This window comes from Bubalus bubalis, chromosome 14, assembly GCF_019923935.1.
Source record: "Bubalus bubalis isolate 160015118507 breed Murrah chromosome 14, NDDB_SH_1, whole genome shotgun sequence".
In the NCBI taxonomy this organism is placed as follows: Eukaryota; Metazoa; Chordata; class Mammalia; order Artiodactyla; family Bovidae; genus Bubalus; species Bubalus bubalis.
The window spans coordinates 47,318,127-47,338,072 of NC_059170.1; the positions used below are offsets into that span (position 1 = coordinate 47,318,127).

The window sequence follows — 19,946 nt, forward strand, 5'->3', positions numbered from 1 at the left end:
CCAAAGTATTGGCGTTTCAGCTTCAACATCAGTCCTTCCAAAGAACACCCAGGACTGATCTCCTTTAGGATGGACTGGTTGGATCTCCTTGCAGTCCAAGGGACTCTCAAGAGTCTTCTCAAGCACCACAGTTCAAAAGCATCAATTCTTTGGCGCTCAGCTTTCTTTATAGTCCAACTCTCACATCCATACATGATCACTGGAAAAACCATAGCCTTGACTAGACGGACCTTTGCTGGCAAAGTGATGTCTCTGCTTTTCAATATGCTGTCTAACTTTCCTTCCAAGGAGTAAGCGTCTTTTAATTTCATGGCTGCAATAACCACCTGCAGTAATTTTGGAGCCCAAAAAAATAAAGTCAGCCACTGTTTCCACTCTTTCCCCATCTATTTGCCATGAAGTGATGGGACCAGATGCCATGATCTTAGTTTTCTGAATGTTGAGCTTTAAGCCAACTTTTTCACTCTCCTCTTTCACTTTCTTCAAGAGGCTTTTTAGTTCCTCTTCACTTTCTGCCATAAGAGTGGTGTCATCTGCATATCTGAGGTTATATTGATATCTCTCCTGGCAATCTTGATTCCAGTTTGTGCTTCTTCCAGCCCAGCATTTCTCATGATGTACTCTGCATATAAATTAAATAAGCAGGGTGACAGTATACAGCCTTGACATACTCCTTTTACTATTTGGAACCAATCTGTTGTTCCATGTCCAGTTCTAACTGTTGCTTCCTGATCTGCATATAGGTTTCTCAAGAGGCAGGTCAGGTGGTCTGGTATGCCCAGCTCTTTCAGAATTTTCCAGAGTTTATTGTGATCCACACAGTCAAAGGCTTTGGCATAGTCAGTAAAGCAGAAATAGATGTTTTTCTGGAACTCTGTTGCTTTTTTGATGATCCAGCAGATGTTGGCAATTTGATCTCTGGTTCCTCTGCCTTTTCTAAAACCAGCTTGAACAGCTGGAAGTTCACGGTTCACATATTGCTGAAGTCTCGCTTGGAGAATTTTGAGCATTACTTTACTATTCAGTGTCACTAATTATCAGGGAAATGCGAATCGAAATAAGCGAGACCAGAATTGTGGAGAATCAACTGTTGTACTCTGTTGCTGGGAATGCAAATGGTGCAACCACTATGGAAAACAGTATAGAGGTTCCTCAAAAAATTAAATATAGAACTACCATATGACTCAGCAATCCACTTCTAGCTACTTATCCAAAAGAATTGAAATCAGGATCTCAAAGAGATATCTTAATTTCCATGTTCATAGCAGCACTATTCACAATAGTTAAGATGGGAAACAAATGTCCACTGATGGAAAAATGGATTTTTTAAAATATGATATATACATAAAAGGCTTCCCTGGTGGCTCAGATGGTAAAGAATCTGTCTGCAGTGAAGGAGACCTGGGTTCAATCCCTGGGTCGGGAAGATCCCCTGGAGAAGGGAATGGCAACCCTCTCCAGTATTCTTGCCTGGAGAAGTCCATGGACAGAAGAGCCAGGTGGGCTACAATCCATGGGGTCGCATAAAACAGTATGTTATTCAGCCTTGAAAAAAAGAAATCCTGCAATATAAGACAACAAGGGTTAACCTTAAGGAAGCTATGCTAAGTAAAATAAGCTAGTCACAGAAGGACATATATTGCATGATTCCACTTCTTTGAGGTATCTAACATAATCAATCTCCTAGAAGCAAAGAAGAGAACAGTGGTTGTCAGGGGTTGGGGAGATGTGGAAATGGGGGATTACTAATCAACAAGTATATTTTAGTTTTACAAGATAAGTATTAATAATATTAGAGATCTGTTTATAACATTGTGCCTATGGATGACAATAGCATATTGTAAACTTTAAAATTTGTTAAGTTCAGTTTAGTCGCTCAGTTGTGTCCGACTCTTTGCAACCCCATGGACTCCAGGGCTCCCAGTCTATCACCAACTCTTGGAACTTGCTCAAACTCATGTCCATCGAGTTAGTGATGCCATCCAACCATCTCATCCTCTATCATCCCTTTTTCCTCCTGCCTTCAATCATTCCAGCATCAGGGTCTTTTCTAATGAGTCAGTTCTTCGCATCAGATGGCCAAAATATTGAAGCTTCAGCATCAGTTGGTAGGTTTTAAGTGTTCTTACCACAATAAAATAAGAAGAAAAGCAAATGTAGGATGGAGTTAAGAGATTTCTGATAGGATTCAGTGGCTGAACATCCTAGTTTTCTATTCCTCAGTAACACTACCAACTTAGTAGTTTAAAACAACACTCATTTTGAGCTCAAAGTTCTATAGGTCAGAAGTCCAGGCATGGCCGAGTTCTCAGCTCAGAGTCTCACAAGTCTAAAGTCAAGGCTTCAGCAGGACTCACTGCTCATCTCACTTGGAGCTTAGGGTTCATTTCCAAGCTCAGCGGGTTGCAGGCAGCATTCAATTCTTAGTTTGAAGACCGAGGTCTTAGCTTTGTTGCTGTCAGCCAGGGGCTGCTCTCGGGTCTTAGAGGCTAATCACATTCACTGCCTTGTGGTCCTCTCCATTGTCAAAACCACTCACAGGAAATCTCCTCAAATCAAATCCTTCTCACACTTCAAATCTTTCTTTGTTGTTCAGGAAAAGCCGAGTCACTTTTTAAGGGCATACTTGGTTAGACCAGGGTAAATCCCGCCCCCCACCCCCTTTTTTTTCAAAGGCAACTGATTTGAAACCTTAATTGCATCTGCCCCATGCCTTTCTAGGAGTGCCTAAGTTAGGGCTTGGTTGAACACCTTAAAGTGTAGATACACCCAAGGGTGGGGGTTCTGGGGGTCAGCTCCACATTTTGCCTAACACAGTGGAGAGGTGAGGGTAGCCCGGGAGAGTCCTGGCTGGAGGCACTGGAGGGAGCCTACCCTAAAAGAAATGTTAAGGTTCTAATGAACTCTCATAGTTTTTGCTTATCTGAGTTTTTTTGTTTTCTTTTAATTTCTCCTATTATAAATGATTATCTTGTTTAATAGATAATCCTGGATTGCAGGTTTTTCCCTTTCAGCATTTTTATCAGGCCACTCCCTTTTGGCCTGCAGTTTCTGCAGAAAAAGCTAATAGTCCTATGGGAATTCCCTTGTATGTAACTCTTTCTCTTTTGGTGATTTCAGAATCTCTGTAACTTTTGCCATTTTAATTATGTCTTGGTGTGAATGAATTTGCATTCACCTTGTTTGGGACCGTCTGTGCTTCCTGTACCTGGATATCTGTTTCCTTCTTCAGTGATGTTTTCAACCTAATTTCATCAAATACATTTTTGACCCCTTTCTCTCCTTCTGGGATCCCTATAATGTGAATGTTGGCATACCTGATAGTGTCCCAGAGGTCCCTTAAAGTGTTCTCATTTTTTTTAAATTTGCTTTTCTTTGTGCTGTTCTGACTGGATAGTTTCCATTATTTTGTCTTCCAGATCTGTCACCTTTTTGTTGCTTTCAGTCGCTCAGTCGTATCCGACTCTTTGCGACCCCATGGACTACAGCACGCCAGGTTTCCATGTCCTTCATCATCTCCTGAAGCTTGCTTAAACTCATGTCTATTGAGTCGGTGATGCCATCGAACCATCTCGTCCTTTATCGTCCTCTTCTCCTCCTGCCTTCAATCTTTCCCAGCATCAGGGTCTTTTCACCTAGTCTATCAGGATCTCTATCACCTAGTCTATTATTAATTCCTCCTATTGTATTCTTCCTTTATGACTGGTCCTTTTTTACATTTTCTAGTTCCTTGCTAAAGTTTTCACTGTGTTCATCTATTCTTTTCCTTAATTGAGTTAGTCTTATTGCTGATGTTCTTCTTATTGCTCTGTATCTGGTAAATTATGTATTTGTTTCATTAGGTCTTCCTTATTGTTTCAATCGAAACAAATCCTTCTGTCTTCTGATTTTGCTTATCTTTCTCTGTCTGTATGAATTGAAGTGAGATAGTTACCTCTTCCCGCCTTGAAGGGATGTGCCCATATGGGAGTGTCCCTGTACAGTCTGCAGGTGCCCTGTAGCTTTGGTCGGTGAGCTGGAAGAGGTGAGCACCGGTCACGCTTTCTTCCGGGTGTGCTGGCACCTATTACCTTGGTAGGAGGTGGGATTTGACATGGATGGGCCAGAGCCATACTAGCCAGGCATTTGTGCCAGTGCTTCTCCTCTGGTCAGTGACCAACCTCGCCCACTGCAGGGTTGCTCAGGTCCTAAGTTGCTGGAATGGAAGTCCTGAGGGTCTGGTCAGAGATGACTCTGTTCCATCCAAGTGTGTATCCTCCTGCCTCCTAGCATCAGCACCTTTGCCCCAGAGAAGTAGTGCTGGAGCAAGAAGGGGCTGGGGTGAGCACTTGGTGTATGGACAGTGCCAGTCCTGGCCCCAGAGTCCTGGGCCTCTCTCTCAACACCAGTAATGGCTGTCCCTGCCCCGTTCAGATGCCATTCCAGGCCCAAGCCAACTCCATCTGTCCCCTCCCTGAGCACCCCCCTCAGCCATGCCAGCTCTCATGCTAGTGTGAAGCCATGCCACAGGGCAAATGGGGCCTGAATGGGTGCTTGGCTGAGGCTGGGGCATGCTGCAGGGTAGTTGGGGGAAACTGGCTAGACTCCTGTGCAAGTTGCACTTTCTCCACTTTATTTCAGGAGTAGGCAAGTCTGTGCCCTCTCTTCACAGGCACTCTAGGTTTTCTCACAGCCCTCCTGTTAGTACCACTGATTTTCAAGCCAGCTGAGGCAACTCATCTTTCCAGTGTCAGACCTCAGGGCTGGGGTGCAGAATATGTGGCTAGAAGCCCTCATTTCAGGGAGAATCTCCACCCACATAACCCCCATCTTCTGTGTCCCCTCCCAGGAGCACAAAGTCTCAATCTGATCACTTCCCTTCCCACCTAATTCCGTGTGGATTTTTTTACAGCCTTGGTTGTAAGGAGTGTTTCTGCCAGTCTCCAGTTAGTTTTTAGTGAGAATTGCTCCACATGTACTTTAGGAGTGTTCAGGGAGGGGAGGTGAGTCTGTCCTCCCACTCTGCCATCTTGATCTCCTCCTTTTGGGATTTACCTGCCATGTCTCAAGATTTTTCTAAAATCTTATGCTGTTAAAATTGTGTTCTGGGAGAGTCTATGATCTTTTAGTATTTAGGTCTGCAATAATGTCTCGTCTCTTAGTTAATTCCATTACCTAGTTTTGGAAAATATTTTAAACTGTAAAGCTATTTTCTTCTGCAAGAGCCTATTTGTAGCAGCAGTATACTCAAGGATACTACTTGATGCTTAAAATGTGTGTGTGTGTATCCGTGCATGCTCAGTTCTATCTGACTATTTGAGACCCCATGGACCATAGCCCTCTTCTATCCATGGGATTCTTCAGGCAAGAATACTGGAGTGGGTTGCCATTTCCTCCTCCAGGGGATCTTCCTGACCCAGGAGAACCCATGTCTCCTGAGTCTCCTGCACTGCAGGCAGATTCTTTACCACTGAGCCACCAGGGAAGCCAAGTGCAAACAATAGATACCTTCTACTGTTGTAGCCAAATTTCAATGTAACTTGATGCTCAGTTCCATATTAATCATACCAAAACATAATATTTTTAAAACAGCATGAGCTGTATAGCTCAAAGCCTGCAACATAAATGGGATCTATGTGGCCATCTGTCTGAAGCAGCAGTAATCACTCCCTATCATACTCAGTGTTCCTTGTCTATAAGAGATTTTGTCCCAGAAACTTCCCTGGTGGTCTAGTGGTTAAGAATCTGTGCTTCCACTGCAGGGGGCACAGGTTCAATCCCTGGTCAGGGAACTAAAACCCCGCATGGCACATGGTGCAGTAAAATAAAAGAATACAATGGAATCCCATTATAATAAAAGGGAGAAAGAAAAGGAAAGCAGTGGAGAATAAAATAGTTCATACTGTGAGGTATAAATGCTCAAGCAGCAAAGACAGCAGTGATCCATGCATAGGGTAGGTTCACAGACTGTGGCACGGGTGTGTCCAGACACGCCGTGCAGGAGACTCTGACACCACGAGTGCCATTGCCATTAGTGACATGATGTTCCAAAATAGTGAAGAAAACTTGGTTAAGTTCTGAAAAAATGAAGTACAGTCTTCCTTTGATTTACATGGTAGCGCATTCCTGGAAAAGTCAGTGTATATTATAACCTAGCCAAAATACCACTCGTGTTATTCTTTCCCGAGTTGCTTGAGCCAGTGTTTATTTTTATTTTTTCCCCTTGAAAAGCTTTTAAGGCAACAAGTTTTCCTGAGCTCAGTTTTTCAGTCCTAGTCCATAGATTCTGATTAGTTACATTGTTATTCTCCGAATAATCTACAGTTTTATTTTTAATTCCTCCATGATCAGGATGTTTTGTTTTGTTGTTGTTTGAGTTTTTCTGAGAGGTCTGTTTTGGTGTCTACTGATTATTCACTTTAAGTTCTATTGGACTGTAGTCATTAGATGTGATTTGAAGTACTTAAAATATTTTGGAATTTAATGAGGCTTTTCTTGTGGCTTGCTTTAGGATTGGGTTTTGTAAATTCTCAGTGTGGCTCTTGAACCGAAGGTGTAATCTGTTTGCAGGAAAAAGCATTCTTTCCATGGCTATGAGATCAGCTGAGGAGTTGTGATATATGAAGTTTTGCAGGGGGCTGTGCTGGGCCTTCACTGTGGCATGTGGGCTTAGTTGCCCTGTAGCTGTGGTATCTTAGTTCCCTGACAGGGATCAAACCCACATCTCCTGCATTGGAAGGTGGATTCTTAACCTCTAGGCCACCAGGGAAGTATATGGACCTTCTATGACCACTTCTTTTCGAGGTCTAAGAGAAGTATTTTAAAGATGACCAAATAATGTGGTTTTATTGACTGCACTCCTCAAGGTTTTACTCTGTGTCTTTAACACTCTTCCTTTTTTGGCTTATACCACTGATGCCTAAAGAATGACTTTTTGCCCCAAGCATCGACCTCAATTTTCATATTATTATTGTGTCTTCTGCTTTTGGTTTCCTTCTGCCTTGCATTTGCACATTTTTGCCAATCCTCTTTAAATCTTTCTCTTCTTAAAGAATATGGTTGATGTCCATTTTTGATGTAGTTGAAAAATGGTCTCTTACTACATGAGTTTATGCCATTTAAAGCTGTAATAAGAGACCCATTTGGCCTTTTTTTGTCTTCTCATTTAATGGAGTCTCTGATTCCTCTTTGCATTTACTTTCAATTCACAAATAATTGCCTTCAAATACCTAAAATATTTTAACTCATATTTAAGCATGTTTGTTTTCGTCCTTCTTTCTTCCATCCTCAGCTGTTTTGGTATCTTCTAGGTTCCTAAGAGCAATATATTTTCCTCAGTTATTTATGCTATATAGCTTTCATTAGCATGTACAGTAATTATATTATTTTGTAGCCATTGTTATTTATACATATTTCTGTTTAGGTCCTTTATCTGTTTAAGTAGAGCTGATGATCACAAACAGGTCACCTACTACTAACAAGCAGAGTGCCTGGCACAGGGCAGGGGCCTGACAGATGGAACTTTCAGGTATTACTAGTGCCCATGTCAAATTTAATCACAGAGATATCACTTTGCCAAAACTGTAGACTCACAACCATGATCAATTTGTAAATCTCAAAACACAAGAACAGCTTTCCCCAAACTTAAATGTTATATTGTGGAGGAAAAAAAAAAGTGGAACCCAAGCAAAATAAAATGTAAATGGAGTCTCTTGCTTTATTTTATGCTACAAGTTACAGAATGTTTTAAGGTTCAATGCTTCATTGCAGGACAAGTGACATTTTTGGTAAGTGATGCAGGCACTGGGAGTGGCCTGGGTGGTCATGGATACTGCTTTCCATTAGGAATGCTTCCAGCAGCAAGCAAACAGCAGCCTAATAGTAACACTTTTAAGAGAACATCTTCTCCAGTTTTTATATAATTAACATAAAGTTGTGTAAGTTTAACATGTACAGTATGATGGTTTGATATATGTATATATGGTGAAATGATTACCACAATAAAGTTATTTAACACTTCCATCACCTAGTTACCTTGTGTGTGTGTTAAGAATGTTTAAGATCTACTCTTTTAGCTACTTTCAAGCATGTAATACAGTGTTGTTAACAAGAGTCACCATGCCATTACATCCCCAGAACTTACTCATATACCTGGAAGCTTGTGCCTTCTGACCAACATCCCCCCTTTTCCATCCAACCCCTGGTAACTACCAGTCTGCCTTCTATTTCAGCTCTTGTAGATACCTTATACAAGTGGTTGTTATTTAGTCGCTCAGTTGGATCCAACTCTTTGCAACCCCGTGATCTGCATTGCACCAGGCTTCCCTGTCCTTCACTATCTCCATGAGTTTGCTTAAACTCACATCCATTGAGTCAGTGATGCCATCCATCCACCTCATCCTCTGCCACCCCCTTCTCCTACCTTCCATCTTTCCCAGCATCAGGGTCTTTTCCAGTGAGTCAGCCCTTTGCATCAGGCGGCCAAAGTATTGGAGCTTCAGCTTCAGCATCTGTCTCTCCAATGAATATTCACGGTTGATTTCCATTAGGATGGACTGGTTTGATCTCCTTTCTGTCCAAAGGACTCTCAAGAGTCTTCTCTAGCACCACATAGGTATTTGTCTTTCTCTGACTTATTTTACTTAGAATAATGCCTTCAAGATACAACCATGTTGTCACAAAAGGCAGAATTTACTTATTTTTTTACCATTGAATAACATTCCTTTTTACGTGTATGTAAATGTGTATGTGTATATCCCCTAGATTCTTCATTCATCTGTTGATGGACATGTTGTTTCCTTATCTCAGCTGCTGTGAATAATCTTGCAGTGCATGTGGAAAGTGGGGATGCAGAACTCTTTTCAAAATAGTGATTTCCTTCAAGATATATGCCCAGGAGTGGGACTGCTGGCTCATATGGTAGCTCAATTTTCATTTTTTTGAGGAACCCCCGCCCGCTACCGATTTCCATAGTGGCTACACCAATTTACATTCCCACCAACAGAGCATAAAATAACATTGTCTTGATTTGCATTCTGCTAATAATGAGCAGGGTTGAGCATTTTTTCATGTGTCTGTTGGCCATCTGCATGTCTTCTTTGGAGAAATGTCTGTTCAGGTCTTCTGCCAGTTTTTCTGATTGGATTATTTGTTTTTCTGATATTGAGCTTCATGTTTATCTGATATTGAGCTTAATGAGCTGCTTATATATTTTGAATATTAATCCTTTGTCAGTTTCATTTGCAATTATTTTCTCCCATCCTGAGGGTTGTCTTTTCATTTTATGTTGCTGAATAACACAGGGAGCTCAACCTGGTCCTCTGTAACAGCCTAGAGGGGTGGGATGGGGTAGGGGTTGGGAGGGACGTTTCAGATTGAGAAGCCATATGTATACTTGTGGCTGATTCATGGTGTTGCATGGCAGAAACCAACACAACATTATAAAGAAATTATCCTTCAATTAAAAATACATTTAAAAAAAAGAACATTGTTTATTCAGTAATTAGAGGAAAGAGGTCCCAAGGATTTTTTTCAGCAGCTCAGTGATGCTATGGATTTAGGGTCTTTTCTTTTTTTTTACTCACTCATCTATAGATTGACCTTTATCATCCATTGATTTAGGGTTAGGATTCTGGCTGTCATCTTGTTAAGTGCCACAACGTAATAGAAGCATCTCAAACAGGAGGAATGGGGGCAGGAGCATAGAGGATTTTCACCTCATGCAGATGTTTGTTTAAACCAGGGAAACAACTCAACTCACAGCTCCTCTGACAGACATTACCTGGAATCGAGTGGCTGGACCAACTCAGATCAATCCTGGCGGAGAGGCGATTATCACAACTGATTAGACAAATCATGCTCCATCATTAAGGACTAGGACTCAGACAAAACAGAAAAATTGCGTATTATGCTATCTTTTTTGTATGCTTTTGATAATCGTCATTGTTTGAAGTTCAGTTCAGTTGCTCAGTCGCGTCCGACTCTTTGCGACCCAATGAACTGCAGCACGCCAGGCTGTTTGAAGATTAGCCCACAAGAGAGGCATAGAGAAATCAACAGCTATCTGACTAAAGCAACACTGTTCTGAGAAAACTCTTTGTAAATTGCCTATGCATAAAAAGGATGAATAATCACTCCTAATTACCAAATCTCACCTATCTCCAGAATTGGCTCAAGTTACAGCAACACCAGCAAGAACAGTGCAGTGCAAACATCCTGGTGTTGGAGGAACCTGACCACAATTGAACCCCGATCCTTACTCATCACGCCTGTTACCTTGGGCAGGCACATAAGCCCGCACTTCTATATAAGGATATACTTCCATATAAGGTACTACTTCCATATAACACAGTTAGGAGGATTAAATGCAACTGTATACAAATTCTACAGATGTCTGATGATTAATATGACTATTTTATCTGGCAGTGTGTAGCCCATGTAGGTATATGTGAATAAGAGCTGTTATAAAAGTACAATATTCCTTGCCCTCCAGATAACTAAGTGCAAGTGAGCAATCATCTGGAAAGGTGTGGCAGCCTAGGAAAGGGCATGAATGCAGGTAAGGGACACTTCTTTCAATTGATATCAGTTATATTCCCTATCAGCAGCTAGACATAAAACTTGGCTCACTTTCCTATTGAGGACCACCAAAAACAAGACTGGGAGCTCACCGTGGCTCAGATCATGAACTCCTTATTGACAAATTCAGACTGAAATTGAAGAAAGTGGAGAAAACCACTAGACCATTCAAAGTGAAAGTGAACTCGCTCAGTCGTGTCCGACTCTTTGTGACCCCGTGGACTGTAGCCCACCAGGCTCCTCTGTCCATGGGATTCTCCAGGCAAGGATACTGGAGTGGGTTGCCATTTTCTTCTCCAGGGGATCTTCCTGACCCAGGGATTGAACCCAGGTCTCCTGCATTGCAGGCAGACGCTTTATCCTCTGAGCCACCAGGGAAGCCCCTAGACATTTCAGGTATGACCTAAATCAAATCCCTTATGACTATACAGTGGAAGTGAGAAATAGATTTAAGGGACCAGATCTGATAGACAGAGTGCCTGTTGAACTATGGATGGAGGTTCGTGACATTGTACAAGAGACAGGAATCAAGACCATCCCCAAGGAAAAGAAATGCAATAAAGCAAAATGGCTGTCTGGGGAGGCCTTACAAACAGCTATAAAAAGATGGGAAGCGAAAAGCAAAGGAAAAAAGGAAAGATATTCCCATTTGAATGCAGAGTTCCAAAGAATAGCAAGGAGAGAGAAGAAAGCCTTCCTCAGTGATCAATGCAAAGAAATTAAGGAAAACAATAGAATGGGAAAGACTAGAGATCTCTTCAAGAAAATTAGAGATACCAAGGGAACATTTCATGCAAAGATGGGCTTGATAAAGGACAGAAATGGTAGGGACCTAACAGAAGTAGATGATATTAAGAAGAGGTGCCAAGAATACACAGAAGAACTGTACAAAAAAGATCTTCACGACCCAGATAATCACGATGGTATCATCACTGACCTAGAGCCAGACATCCTGGAATGTGAAGTCAAGTGGGCCTTAGGAAGCATCACTACGAACAAAGCTAGTGGAGGTGATGGAATTCCAGTTGAGCTATTTCAAATCCTGGAAGATGATGCTGTGAAAGTGCTGCACTCAATATGCCAGCAAATATGGAAAACTCAGCAGTGGCCACAGGACTGGAAAAGGTCAGTTTTCATTCCAATCCCAAAGAAAGGCAATGCCAAAGAATGCTCAAACTACCGCACAATTGCACTCATCTCACACGCTAGTAAAGTAATGCTCAAAATTCTCCAAGCCAGGCTTCAGCAATACGTGAACCATGAACTTGCAGATGTTCAAGCTGGTTTTAGAAAAGGCAGAGGAACCAGAGATCAAATTGCCAACATCCGCTGGATCATGGAAAAAGCAAGAGAGTTCCAGAAAAACATCTATTTCTGCTTTATTGACTATGCCAAAGCCTTTGACTGTGTGGATCACAATAAACTGTGGAAAATTCTGAAAGAGATGGGAATACCAGACCACCTGACCTGCCTCTTGAGAAACCTATATGCAGATCAGGAAGCAACAGTTAGAACTGGACATGGAACAACAGACTGGTTCCAAATAGGAAAAGGAGTACGTGAAGGTTGTATATTGTCACCCTACTTATTTAACTTATTTGCAGAGTACATCATGAGAAATGCTGGGCTGGAGGAAGCACAAGCTGGAATCAAGATTGCTGGGAGAAATATCAATAACCTCAGATATGCAGATGACACCACCCTTACGGCAGAAAGTGAAGAAGAACTAAAAAGCCTCTTGAAGAAAGTGAAAGAGGAGAGTCAAAAAGTTGGCTTAAAGCTCAACATTCAGAAAACTAAGATCATGGCATCTGGTCCCATCACTTCATGGCAGATAGATGGGGAAACAGTGGAAACAGTGGCCGACTTTATTTTTTGGGGCTCCAAAATCACTGCAGGTGGTGATTGCAGCAATGAAATTAAAAGATGCTTACTCCTTGGAAGGAAAGGTATGACCAACCTAGACAGCATATTAAAAAGCAGAGACATCACTTTGTCAACAAAGGTCTGTCTAGTCAAGGCTATGATTTTTCCAGTGGTCATGTATGGATGTGAGAGTTGGACTATAAAGAAAGCTGAGCATTGAATAATTGATGCTTTTGAACTGTGGTGTTGGGGAAGACTCTCGAGAGTCCCTTGGCCTGCCAGGAGATCCAATCAGTCCATCCTAAAGGAGATCAGTCCTGGGTGTTCTTTGGAAGGACTGATGTTGAAGCTGAAACTCCAATCCTTTGGCTACCTGATGTGAAGAGCTGACTCCTTGGAAAAGACCCTGATGCTGGGAAAGATTGAGGGCAGGAGGAGAAGGGGACGACAGAGGATGAGATGGTTGGAAGGCATCATCAACTCGATGGACATGGGTTTGGGTGGACTCCTGGAGTTTGTGATGGACAGGGAGGCCTGGCGTGCTGTGATTCATGGGGTTGCAAAGAGTCAGACATGACTGAACGACTGAACTGAACTGAATTAATTTTGGGTGTATCATTTGAAAGTAATGGAATTTTAAAACAACAACAAGAAAACTGGTAATAGAAATTATTTAGGAAGCTCCCTATGAATTTACCAATATGAGGAACTGTTTGTCAGGTAATTAAGAATATTTACGCAATTACTTTTAATTTGTGTGATATGAGGCTGATCACTGTGTAAACGAGCTCATGATCAGTTAAGTACTCATTGCCCAGGCTTGTCTAGCACATGGCATAGATCCATTTGTTCATCTTTGATTGGCTGGACTGGGTAAGATTGAGGCTAGTGGATTTCATCTCTCCAACAACTTTGATGAAACCAATTAATGTCTGAAACAAATATGAAATTTTGTTTTAGACAGAGGCAGTTCAAATCACATGGTGTCAGTAAAAGAACAACTTGTTCTACCATCAGAAACAGTGAAGTAGATACCAAGTGCAAGAGCAATCTTCAAGAAAGTATACATATAATTTGAAGATATTTTATTACACTCAAAGGTTTTCCATTCCTTTTATTTATAAACTCTTACTAGTCAAAAAGAAAATAAATAATAAAAATCTGTCTCTTCAGGAAACTTTTAACAACATAGTCTTGCTTTATATGCTTGTCAATTTTAAATTATTACAATTTAGATACATTCAGTCATTACATGATACCATGATACCAGGGAGGTCAGCCTTAAAGATATCAATAATGTCTATACTGGTAAGTAAAATAATGGTAAAAAATGGTATTTCAATTTCACCTAAAAAAAAAGCAAACAGATTCCAGTTTGTTATTGATGGGAATACAGACTTATCTTCTTAATCTTGGATATTAAATATTTGGACTTAAAAAAATAAATATTCCTGTTCTCTCAAATAGTGGCTGACATTGTCTTGGGAGCAGGCTGCCTAAAGAACCAGTCTCTCCTCCCTCAAGAGGGAGCCAGGGGTGCACCAAGTACAGGATCAAGGGCCCTTTGCAACATTTATCCCCAAGCCCATGGAGCCACTAGCCTTACTAAAGAGAACGGAATCTCTTTCTAAGCATCAAGGTGGCTATGTAGACGTCACCAAGACCACATAAGTGTACTACTAATGAAAGATTTTTCAAATTGCTGAATTGCCCCTTTTCCATTATTTTAAAAAATACTTTTCAGCTCTAGTGTAAAAAGGGAGAGAAACTGGAAAATATATTTTTATAAGACCTCCATCACCACCCCCACCACCAAAAGGGACTCCATTTTTATCACACGCTCTCTACCTCCACAGTAAAGAATTGAGGCAAAAAACAAAAACAAACCATGTGCTAGTTCTGAACAAAGAATTCAGACTACCTAAATTATAATTCATTTCCTAGAAAGTTAATGTATTGGAAATTTCGATCAGTGTTCAAAAAGAATATTACCCAAACCATCCAAGGAAGACTTGTACTTTCTTAGACCAGCCATACAACCATGAAGTATGGCTTCAGTATTAGACCTGGCAACCCCAAACCTCTTTTGAAACTGAATTGGTGGCTGTTTACTTAATTAACTTAGAATTTGCTGTTCGGATTAGGCTGTCAGGTAACATTGGTTATCTAACTATTTAGCTGCGAGTGTGTATCAGGTATGAAATCTCACATGTATGAAGGAAACCCAGTAAGTCATGCTATCAAATGTGCACAGAGCACACATGTGGATCTGAGAACAAACAAAGGTCAAAATATTTACATGGAATGTTGACCCAGATTTAAAAAACTATTTTAAATTAACGACATCTTTACATACAATTTGTTTTATGAATAGCCTCATTTGATAATTAAAAAAATATGCCTTTCAAATATTTCATAAATATATAAAATTTCACTACACTATTTTTCTTTAAACAGGACATCTAAACTCTCTTTAGAAATCAACAAAAATATTTTTTTTTTCTGTTTCAAAGTCACAGATACGATGATTCTCTGATTGGCAGTGTCTTACTGCATGCAAGAATGGGACGCATATTCTCTTATACAACTATGCACATTACTAGTATTTTGAGCTGTATAATTTACTTGCTGAAGGTCAGTAGTATCAAAGAAAAATGAGAGATCCCATCTAGCTATTTACAATATGAGAGTCTTTCTTAAACTTCTTTAAAAACAGCAAGATTAGGATGGTATCTGGCCAACGTAAAGAAATATTTTGATGACAAAGAAATAAGTTAACATTACATGAACAGTTTTCTAAAGTACAATTTGTAGTGAAATTTAAATATGGTGATCAACTGTACATATTTGGGAAAATGGTCACATTTTCTTTAACTGTATCAGTAGCATGTAAAACCTACATTTAGAATAGGATTCATTCTTGTAATCTACTGGGAAAATGCAAAGTCAGATAACTGGCTGCAGAATTTCTGGTGAGTCCAGAAAGAAATGTCTGAGCATTTATAAATAAAATTGTCCTTTGTAATCAGTCCTTTTGGGTATGTAATCACCATTCTAACAAGGAAAGGTTTTTAGTTTCATATGTAATAATTTTCAAAGCCTACCCTCCCTTATTAAACATTTATTGAGTCACTAGTGTATGTACTCACAAAGCCTTCTCAAACTATAACACGAAGGCCACTCGCTAAGACAGATTTTCAGTAATTCCTTTAAAGAGAGATTCTTGAGTGCACACACTGTGACTATACTGTGTCTATGTAAGAGAAAATGTTGTACTTTTAGGATAGTAAGAGGACTCCACCTTACTGCCAGTCCAGGTGCATCTATGATGATCCACCCAAAGTACACCTAAGCTGTCCTGTCTGGAGCTGCTCAAGGCTGTAAACGTATCATCTTCAGTGGCTAACATGCAAATGGCAAAGGCAGTGACCGCGTCTGAGACCAGCAGAAGCACTGGATGCCCATGTATATACTCTAGCTAAGACTTTCTATAAAAAGTTCAACCCTCCTCTTGGAGGTAGAGCTTTGTATTCAAGACAGCCAGACCGTTCAAAGCTCTGCTCAGAATACAGTACTGTGCACATTTAAATTCTGGATCTTATACTCAAACACTGTGTTTGAAATAAGACTATAAAAAGATAAAAAACCAACATTCAGTTTTAACCAAGATTGCACATCTCTAACAGTGATATAGATTAAAAAAAACCCTACCACCAAAATGGTAACTGATTTAATCATGCACTCTACAAAAAAAAGATAATTATGAAAACTTCCCTTAGTTATGAATGTAACCAGCTCACTGGAACCCAATGAGTATCTGTCTCCAGTTTGTCAAAAGTTGTTTTCAGCTCATTGAAGGCCACAGCAAGATCATCATTTACTATAGTTTTGTCAAAAAGATGACCATACTGACTCTCCATTATCTGGGCAGATTTAATCATTTCTTGAAAGTCGTCTTCCTACAAAAGTATTAAGTAGAATTGGTTAACCAGGCAGTTTCATCACATCAGTGCAGTCTTTACACAACTGGTTTATCTAATGCTGTTCTGTGTTCACTATTTCACCTCAGCCATGAAAGAAAATTACCCTCTTTAACTGTAAATTCTTCACAAGCCGTAATTTCTAATATTCTCTATTTGCTTGTAACTAAAACTGCTCTGACAAGAGTCAAAACTCTCACCTTTCAGGATAATTAGTCACTTATCATTACAGGGATGTTTCAGTATTAAAGTAGAAGTGTTTATCCTGATGCTTTGCCTGCATCGTCCACATTTATCATAGCAAGGAATGTGTAAGAAAAACTACTTTTTCAGAGGTGGATACATTTATGAAAGGACATGTATACCATCTCCTTCTTTGTTTCAGTACAAGTGGGTAAGGGGCCCTCCATACATTTTTGAAACCAGGAAGAATTTTAGTTGGTTATATAGCAAGCCCATATACATAAATGTGAGTTAAATCTTTGGACTATGTTATTGTTTATTATCCTCACTGAGAAACCTTTACATTGTAAAAGACTGTAATAAATAATACGGTAATTCTTTATACTGTGACATCCTGAAGTCATTTCAGAGTCGATATCTCAAGGTCATAGAAGATTTTCACAACAGAGATTTTAATTTTAGTGTTAATCCAGAGCCCTGAGTGAGTAACATCATATAACAGTACCTACTTCGTATGGTTGTATACTATCAGTACTTTAGAAAAAAAGATATTTTAAAAATACTGGAAATCAAAAACATCACATGTATTTGATACCCACAATTAATAGTTTATAGATTAATATGGACTTGGAAGAAAAGTTATGACCCACCTAGATAGCATATTCAAAAGCAGAGACATTACTTTGCCAACAAAGGTTTGTCTAGTCAAGGCTATGGTTTTTCCTGTGGTCATGTATGGATGTGAGAGTTGGACTGTAAAGAAAGCTGAGCACCAAAGAATTGATGCTTTTGATCTGTGGTGTTGGAGAAGACTCTTGAGAGTCCCTTGGACTGCAAGGAGATCCAACCTGTCCATTCTGAAGGAGATCAGCCCTGGGATTTCTTTGGAAGGAATGATGCTAAAGCTGAAACTCCAGTACTTTGGCCACCTCATGCGAAGAGTTGACTCACTGGAAAAGACTCTGATGCTGGGAGGGATTGGGGGCAGGAGGAAAAGGGGACGGCAGAGGATGAGATGGCTGGATGGCATCACTGACTCGATGGATGTGTTTGAGTGAACTCCGGGAGTTGGTGATGGACAGGGAGGCCTGAGTGCTGCGATTCATGGGGTCGCAAAGAGTCGGACATGACTGAGCGACTGAACTGAACTGAAGGTTAAAGATGAGTTACTTAAAAGAAGGAGGGGAAAAATGCTGCTGCCATTCTCTTGATCCTAAAGTATAATACACTGTCTCAAGGTTAAAAAACAGAGACCATGCCAGTCATTCTAATCATTAACCCACCACAGCTATGATTTCTTTTTTAAACCTTTTATTTTATATTGGAATATAACCCATCAACAATGTTGTGAAAGTTTCAGGTGCCATTTCTAACAACAGTCAAAGGAAATACAAATTGAGCAATATAAGTCTATTTGTCCTATACCCCAAATGATGCTTTTTCTTTTATTATGCTATATATGATGTTGGTACAAAAGGCAAATTATTAAATCTTCATCTAGACTATTAATGAGAGATAGTAACCGACCGGTATTTTCCCCTTTAAAAATAAGGCTAGTTGAAAACTCAGTGGTTTTTTACATGTGCCTTCAGAAATTTTATAAGTATGCATAAAAGCATACAAAATAGTTTTTGAGTCAATGTAATATGAAGATCCGTTCACAACAGCAGAAAAAACAATCAGGACAATCACTTAAAATGTATGTACCCAAATGCAGTTCTGTCCTGCCTGGATGTTTGGACCACAGCCTCATCTCTCAGTCTCCTTAATGTGGTCACTACTGCATATATGACTTTAACTCCTGCTTATGTATTTTCAGTAAAGCATCCTCATACTCACTGTAAAGGGCTTCGCAGCACCTTGGTCGTCTCTGCTTGAGATAATCTTTGCATTTTTTCTTGTCTCCCTCAAACGCTCTATTGATGGAGGCTTTATAAATATCACAAACGGCTTAAATTCTAGTGTCCTTAAGTGCTTCACTGTCTGCAAGGAAGGAAATACATTTTCTTTCATTTCTTCATAATATCAGGAGTATGTTTTGTAGTAAAACTGAATTTTCTTTCTACGGAGAAAATTCCTTAAAATTACTTCCTAATTAAGGTTAGCAGGCCTTTCACTATATTATTGTTCAATCATTTGTTGACAATTAAATGTTACTAGATACCTCTGGACAAATGGAGAATGTAACCTGTCTTTAAAATGCTTGGAAATATACCATCATTAAATCTTGAGGAGAAGCAGCTAAGAACACCAGAAAGCTAGTTCTTAGATCTGATACCCAAAAGACACTATGAGTTAAGTGTCTTTACATGCAAGTCTTCCAGCCATGCCATCTAAGCCTCCTCCTGCTCTCAGAATGAGGTGTCCCTTCTCTTTCATCCTGCCTTCGGAGTCCCCTTCAGGGGCAAGTCTCCTGCTTTTAAGTCAGCACTGCTCCTGGGTAGTGAGGAGCATGCTGTGGGTGGGCCTCTGCAGGGAGGGGGTAGGGGGGTGATGGAGGTGGTCTATGTTGAGACAGGAAAGTGAGCTGCTTCATCCACCGTCTCTCAACCCACCTGTACCGAGTCCCCAGGGTGCCAGGTGAGCTCTACCCAGCAGCTGTACAACTCCTGTGAGATACCCACGGCTCTTGCCAGGGTTTTACATTTCTAGGCTAATTATAGATCCAAAATCCATGAAAGAGGACCATGAACCATAATGTCCATTGCCAACAATTATAAACACTTATAATACATATAGGAGAATACATTATACATACAATGTTTATATATAAAATACATAGAATAAATAGCAGTCATTATACTTGGCAAACACTGAATCTAAGAGTTACAAACACACATCTCCAGGCTTTCTTCTAACAACATGGGCTTTTTTTTTTTCCCCAGCAGAGCCATCTCAAATTACATTTAAATGCTTTTGTCACCTTAGGAAAGGCACCTAAATGCCAAAAGTGAGTAGATTTCAGATTTACCCCATAATGAAATGCTCAGATGGGCTAGAAGTGTGTTGACTAGGCCACTCTTCACTTACATGAGGCTGAACATCCAACAAACAAACTTTGTTTTTAGCCAGGACAGACCGAACTGAGTCTATACTTGTGCCATAATAGTTGTTTTTATATTCACCATATTCAATAAACCTGTAGAAATTAGAATCATTTGTGAATTACATGTATATATACACATATATATATGGCAGACATAATTCATATATTCATAATTCATGTAACATATAAAAGATGTTTTGCTGAACATGTAATTTTCAAACTGTTTTTAATAAAATAACTAGGTCCAAGTACTTCAGAATGTCAATTTCTAAAAAATCTTCTATTTTACTTTTTCAAATCAGTAACACTTGCTT

General features: G+C 40.0%; 1 protein-coding gene and 1 long non-coding RNA gene across 5 annotated transcripts in view; one reads left to right on the forward strand and one right to left on the reverse strand.

Annotated features, from left to right (window-relative positions):
- LOC102414362 overlaps positions 1-19,946 on the forward strand; it is an 83,288-nt gene that overhangs the window by 44,340 nt on the left and 19,002 nt on the right. The window lies entirely within an intron of this gene.
- Positions 13,492-19,946, reverse strand: part of MPP7 (MAGUK p55 scaffold protein 7) — a 222,768-nt gene continuing 216,313 nt past the window's right edge. For 3 of the 4 annotated variants that reach the window (XM_044928038.2, XM_044928039.2, XM_044928037.2), the window contains 3 exons: positions 19,617-19,725; positions 18,426-18,569; positions 13,492-16,382 (listed from right to left, as the gene is read on the reverse strand). In XM_044928038.2, the coding sequence (XP_044783973.1) occupies positions 16,203-16,382; positions 18,426-18,569; positions 19,617-19,725 (433 nt within the window). In that variant the 3' untranslated portion in view covers positions 13,492-16,202. Of the gene's footprint in view, positions 16,383-18,425; positions 18,570-19,557; positions 19,726-19,946 lie in introns of those variants that run through there. The other variant, XM_044928040.2, reaches the window with a different exon arrangement.